Source organism: Bos indicus x Bos taurus, chromosome 3 (assembly GCF_003369695.1).
Source record: "Bos indicus x Bos taurus breed Angus x Brahman F1 hybrid chromosome 3, Bos_hybrid_MaternalHap_v2.0, whole genome shotgun sequence".
Lineage (NCBI taxonomy): Eukaryota > Metazoa > Chordata > Mammalia > Artiodactyla > Bovidae > Bos > Bos indicus x Bos taurus.
Genome location: NC_040078.1, coordinates 82,373,049 through 82,379,261, shown reverse-complemented (window position 1 = coordinate 82,379,261; position 6,213 = coordinate 82,373,049). Strand labels below are relative to the sequence as shown.

At 57.4% G+C, this 6,213-nt stretch overlaps 1 protein-coding gene and 1 long non-coding RNA gene across 3 annotated transcripts; one reads left to right on the top strand and one right to left on the bottom strand.

The window, feature by feature from the left end:
• Positions 1–593: 593 nt before the first annotated feature.
• On the bottom strand, positions 594–3,002 carry LOC113889786. 2 transcript variants are annotated; one of them, XR_003510342.1, is made up of 4 exons: positions 2,842–3,002; positions 2,172–2,375; positions 1,862–1,981; positions 594–1,170 (listed from the first exon to the last, which is right to left on the bottom strand). It is a non-coding gene; the product is annotated as an uncharacterized LOC113889786 (long non-coding RNA). The 2 variants fall into 2 exon arrangements; XR_003510341.1 differs by lacking the exon at positions 2,842–3,002 and having other exon boundaries at positions 2,172–2,755.
• Positions 3,003–3,091: 89 nt separating this feature from the next.
• FOXD3 (forkhead box D3) lies at positions 3,092–5,668 on the top strand. Its single transcript, XM_027537041.1, has one exon. The coding sequence runs from the start codon at positions 3,602–3,604 to the stop codon at positions 5,045–5,047; it is 1,446 nt and encodes a 481-aa protein (XP_027392842.1). The 5' UTR covers positions 3,092–3,601; the 3' UTR covers positions 5,048–5,668.
• The last annotated feature ends 545 nt before the right edge of the window (positions 5,669–6,213 follow it).

The window sequence follows — 6,213 nt, the reverse complement described above, 5'->3', positions numbered from 1 at the left end:
CCCCCCCAAGTGTGTCACTGTCGCTCTGTATCTGTCTCTCTTCTCCCATCTCTGTTCCAAAGTTGGCGGTAACTGACGACCTGTGGGCTTTTAGCCGCTAACTGGGATCATGCGGCAAACAGGATTTACTAAACCCGGAATCTAGTTGGCCTAGGACAGGACCCTGCACCATGTCGGGCTCGCGCCCTTCCGCCCTGGCGGTGTCCCGCAGTGATGGCAGCGGGAACCTTCCTGCCTCCCACCTGGGCTGCAGCTTAGCCTCCTTCCCGCCACGGCAGGTTGCGCGGCGCTTCTGTCCGCCCAGAAGAAGGAAAAGGGCGACGGGCTGCCCAGCCTAGAGCTGTTGGGAGAAATCCGCCGTCTCCGCTGGAAATCGATATTAAGCCGTTGGGCCGGCACCGGCGCAGGACGTCGGGGGCTCAGCCAGTAGGTCCCGCACGTCTCATCATTTAGCTAATCGAGTCGAAAAGTTTCTGTAAGGGCCAGACCCGGCATCAGATGGTAACACTGATTGAACAAGAGATTAGCACAATAGATCTCTAACCGAGGGGAAGCGTTGCTTTTCACGCTACGTGCCGTAATTAATGGTATGAATCAATTAATTTGACTTTTATTGTGTCGAAAGAAAAAAGCGCAACAAATGGAACTGGCGGCTGGGAGTTGTTCACCCCCACCCCTTTCCCCAGGGAGGTCCCAAAGAGACACGGGGGAATGGACGGATCGGGCCAGGTCTTGGCCGAGGGAGGCTCAGAGGCAGTAAACAGCGGCGCCGAGGGAGTGCTGAGAGCCAGCCCTGGCGGGCCGAGGAATTGAAATTAGGCTCATTTGGAGGATGCTTCAAGAAGACTGCGGAGGGCATCCCCGGGAGCCGCTAACCTTCCGCGCGTACACACACACGTGCAACGCGTCCACGCGGGCCCAGCCTCCTAGGCTGCGGTGGGGCTCCTGCCGGCCCGCGCCTGCCTCTGGGGCTGGACAACCGAAGCTGAGCAAAGGGAATTTGTGGATTCAGTTTCTTTTCCGTGCCCCTCGGACGTTCTTTTTGTAATTATTGGGTTTTGAGACAGTTTCACCGGGACCTCCGCTGCCGAGGGACAGCGGGCAGCCAGTTCGCCGCTGCAGTCGGTTTTGCAGGAAGCTGTCTAGAAGGTATCGTAAATGGTTCGGAGCCTGCGGGCGACAAAGCGGTGCAGCTGCGGGAATGAACTCAGATGCATTTTAGGGTCAAGTGCAACCGGGATATCATTTAGATACAGAAAAATCGTGGAGTTACCTGGGCGTCTCAAGATGGAGGAACTGCCCTGGTTTCAACCAGAAACATCCTGCGAAGTGGGGGTATGCAATGTGCTAGTGTTTTATCCGGGAAATTATCTAGTGAAAATTGAAGTCAATCTGTGTGTCGCACTGCCTATAAGTGAAGCAAGTTTACGTGTGTATCTAGGCTAAGGAATGAGAGAGGTGGTAGGTGAGAGAGACACAGACAGGGAATCGTAAGTACTACTGTCCTCCAGGAAATACATCAGTTTCTTAGTATCATCTGTAAATACTGTATTTCACTATTTCTTCTCAGACTATATCCCCTTGTGCTCCTTCCTCTGGTAAGGCCTGCACTCCCTTCTCAGGCCTCAGTGGCCAGACTGGGCTTGGGTTCCAGGAGCCCTTAACACCCGGCAGGCACTCGCGGCTCACAAGGAGGCTGCCTAAAAATGCAGGAGGAAAAAAAGCAGCGCATCGAGGCTTCACCGGGTCGGGAACACTATTCCGAAGTGCGCGGTCAGCGCGCCCCAGCAATGTCACGCATCCGGGGTCGGTTTGCGCCCCCAACCCTCCATCCCAGTTAAATGCCGATAGTCTTTCCTACCATCACTGACTTTCCTTGCCAAAGAAACTCGGTGTGCACTGGCCATATCCTCGCCTCCTCCTCCACCTCCTCTGCTGCCGGTCTCTGAGGAACTAAAATCTTGGAGGGTTTGTCTATACCCTAAGGGGAAAGAATCCACGTTAGTTAGCCGCAAGGAGAGTCTAGGCCGCCAACAAGCTCGCTCCCAGGAGGCTGGGCCCAGAAGCCTGAGAAGTCACACCGCCCGCTCCCCCTGAGGTCAGCCATCCCAAACAGGGCGCGGCGTCTAACCTAGAGGCCCGAAGCCTCTTCCCGTCCCCACTCGACTTACCCAGGCCGCTGCCAATGCCGGCTCCTTCCCCAGCGCCTCATTTCCGACTTTTTCACATGCTAAGTCGTTTAACAACTCCGAGCAGCTAGTTGCGGCTTTATTTATAGGTTCTCCGTTATTTTACGTCCTTTTTATTTCTCTCTGCAACTATTCTGATAGATTAATCAATAGCCATTTTCTGACCTTCGGATATCCCAACTGATGCTGCTGTGGCCGAGCGGGGGAGGGGGGGGAATATATTATTACACACACATACATATAAACACGCCCACATCGAGCCAGGAAACCGAAGACAGGACCCTGTGGTTTGACTTTAGCGGGAGGAGCGCCTCCCCTCAGCAGGTGTCTCCGCCGACTAAGCACTGAGGCAGGAGAGGCTCTTAAGTCTAATTAGCAAGACAGAACCGGGGCGCTGCCCTTAATCTTTAGAGCTAAAAAGAATCAAAAAAACAAAACTGAGACTACCAAGTTTTTCTTAAAAAAAAAAAAAAAAAGGATGTGAATCTTGTCCTACATTCTATGCCTAGGGAGCTTTGGCAAAGGGCGGGTGGCAAGAGGGGGGGCGGGGAAGGGAGAGGGGGCGGATATGTCAGGGAAGCAGAGCCGCGGATCCGGCGGGGGCTCCCGGGCCCACACCCTCCCTAGCTCACACGCACCCACCCTCACTCACACCCACAGGCTCCCTCGACCCCCTCGCCAGGCTCCAGCCCAGGGTGGGGTCCCAGGGCGGTCCCAGGCGCCCTTGGGCCCCGCGGGATGCTGGCGCACGGTGCGGCGCGGAGTTGCGCGTCCCTTGTCCCTTTGTTGACAATTCTCTCGACCAACTTGAGTTTGGCCGGCTCCGCGGCGGCCCTGACGTCACGCACGGTCACGTGGCCCCGCCTCCCGTTGGATCTTTAAGTAGAAAGTAATCTATCAGGCCAGTCCTTAAAACGGGACTTTCGACTGCGGGGGCTTCGGCGTCCCTGACACCCCCTCCCCCGGTTGCCCCTGCCCGCGCCCTCCTGAGCTGCTCGGCGCCCCGCGTCCCGCGCCCGCCGGCACCGCTCCTGCTCCCCACGCCCGGGCCGGAGGCAGAGGAAGGCAGGCGAAGTGAGGGGGCGCGGCGTGGAGAAGCTGCCGGGCCCGGGCCGGGTCCGGGGCCGCTGCCGGGGGCAGCAGGGAGCGCCTAGTACCGAGCGCCAGGGACAGCTGGAGTTTGCGGAGCGCTGCCACGCGGGGCGGACGGCACAGCCCGAGTCGTGCGATGCCCGGCCGCCGACTGTGAGCCAAACCGGGAGGGCCCCGGACCACCTACGCCCCCCTCCCCTCTCCTAATCCCCTGTCTTTCGGGGGCGCCCCAAACCCCTTTCCTGAGGTTGGCGGCAGCCCCTGAAGACGCCCATCGCGCGCCGCTCCTTCCCCGCCGCCGCCACCAACCCCGAGGAGGGATGACCCTCTCCGGTGGCGGCAGCGCCAGCGACATGTCCGGCCAGACGGTGCTGACGGCCGAGGACGTGGACATCGATGTGGTGGGCGAGGGCGACGACGCGTTGGAAGAGAAAGACAGCGATGGGGGCTGCGACAGTCCCGCGGGGCCGCCCGAGCTGCGCCTGGACGAGGCGGACGAGGTGACGCCGGTGGCACCCCACCACGGGCAGCCTCAGCAGCCGCACCAGCAGCCCCTGGCACTGCCCAAAGAGGTGGCTGGAGCCGGGGCTGGGCCAGGGGGCGAGGCGGGAGCATCCGAGGCCGACGGCTGCAAGAGCGGCGCTGGCGGCGAGGAGGGCGGCGGGAGCGGTGGCGGGCCCGGCTCCGGCAGCGGTGCGGCGGGCGGCCTGGCCCCGAGCAAGCCCAAGAATAGCCTGGTGAAGCCGCCCTATTCGTACATCGCGCTCATCACCATGGCTATCCTGCAGAGCCCGCAGAAGAAGCTGACTCTGAGCGGCATCTGCGAGTTCATCAGCAACCGCTTTCCCTACTATCGGGAGAAGTTCCCCGCCTGGCAGAACAGCATCCGCCACAACCTCTCGCTCAACGACTGCTTCGTCAAGATCCCCCGTGAACCGGGCAACCCGGGCAAGGGCAACTACTGGACCCTGGACCCTCAGTCCGAGGACATGTTCGACAACGGCAGCTTCCTGCGGCGCCGGAAACGCTTCAAGCGCCACCAGCAGGAGCACCTGCGTGAGCAGACGGCGCTCATGATGCAGAGCTTCGGCGCCTACAGCCTGGCGGCGGCGGCCGGTGCCGCGGGGCCCTACGGCCGCCCCTACGGCCTGCACCCTGCGGCCGCGGCTGGCGCTTACTCGCACCCGGCGGCCGCGGCAGCTGCGGCGGCGGCCGCGGCGCTCCAGTACCCGTACGCGCTGCCGCCCGTGGCCCCCGTGCTGCCGCCCGCCGTGCCGCTGCTGCCCTCGGGTGAGCTGGGCCGCAAAGCGGCCGCCTTCGGCTCGCAACTCGGCCCGGGCCTGCAGTTGCAGCTCAACAGCTTAGGAGCCGCCGCGGCCGCCGCAGGCACGGCGGGCGCCGCGGGCACCACGGCGTCGCTCATTAAGTCCGAGCCGAGCGCGCGACCGTCGTTCAGCATCGAGAATATCATCGGAGGGGGCCCTGCGGCGCCCGGGGGCTCGGCCGCGGGTGCTGGGGGCGCCGGGGTAACTGGGGGCACCGCGGGTAGCGGAGGCGGTGGCGCCGCGCAGTCCTTCCTGCGGCCGCCCGGGACCGTGCAGTCGGCAGCGCTCATGGCCACGCACCAGCCTCTTTCACTGAGTCGGACGACGGCGACCATCGCGCCGATTCTGAGCGTACCGCTCTCTGGACAGTTTCTGCAGCCTGCAGCCTCGGCTGCCGCTGCTGCCGCCGCCGCTGCTCAAGCCAAGTGGCCCGCTCAATAGGGACGCGCTGGTGGCCGGGATGCGGGGCCTGGCAGCGGCCTGGATTGTCGGCTGCAATTTGCAAGCTGCGCGCCCCGCCCCGCTCCTGGCCCCCCTGCCCAATCCTGGACTCTGCCTCTCTTCCATTTCCTCCCCCTCGACCCCTCAACACCGACCTTCGGCGGCCTCCACCCAGTCCTGCACACCTAGGCTGGCGGAGCAAACTCTCACTGCGCGCCCGCGGGGAATATCTTTCCGTACAGGTAAAACCGAAAACCGATTTTTCCAAAACTGTACCCGGACGGCGCCTGCTCTCAGTACCTGGGGGATGAGAGGGAAATTCTTTGTACATATTTGTATAAAAATTATTGACTTTCCTTTTGGGGTTTTTATTTTTTTAAGAAAAAAAAAATTCAGTAGATTTAGAGCTCTGAACTTTCATTTTTTCTGAAGGTTCACTCTCCGCAGTTTTATGTGAGAAAAAATGTATAGAGACGTTGGGAGATTTTAAATATAAAATTTTCAGAAGACGAAAGTCATTCTATATAAAAGTCTGTTTATATATAATGAATATATATGGTATTCTAAATGTTATTCCATCGTGTTGTACACAACTTTGTAAATAAAATTTTTAAAGGCTCAGCTTAATGTTTCATTTAGGTGTCTGAGGTAAATGACAAGATTTTAAAATAATATTTGCATTTTATTCTTCCCAGATGAGTTTCAAGGAATGACCTTTTCAAACTTTGCTAATTCATAATTTGAGTGTAAGAAAAATTTAATTGGAAAAATATGCCTAATTTAAATTGTACTAATATTTTCTTTTAGTTTTCACATAACATGGGTGTGTAGGTGGTGATTTTCTTCCTATCAATACATTACATCTAAATGACTAGATATTTCTGAAGATAAAGTAAGCTGCCATTTAAAAAACCAACCTAATTCTAAACTTCAGCACAATTTTAATTATTTTTAAACATCAGACTTCATCTTTCACAATGGAAACTTTCCAAATGAGAGTTCTTAATCATTTCAGTTAACCTTTCAAAAGAATGTTAATTCCAAACATTTCCCTCATCTTAGCATTTAAAGCCTTGATTTTTTCCAAACTATTTTCATACCCTAAGTGGAAGTGGTAATAAACCCAGTTAACTTTTTAAACATATGTAATAGCATTTTAAATTTTG

Excerpts from the sequence above, each read along its gene's own strand:
- FOXD3 (XM_027537041.1), top strand. The coding sequence starts at position 3,602 with ATGACCCTCTCCGGTGGCGGCAGCGCCAGCGACATGTCCGGCCAGACG.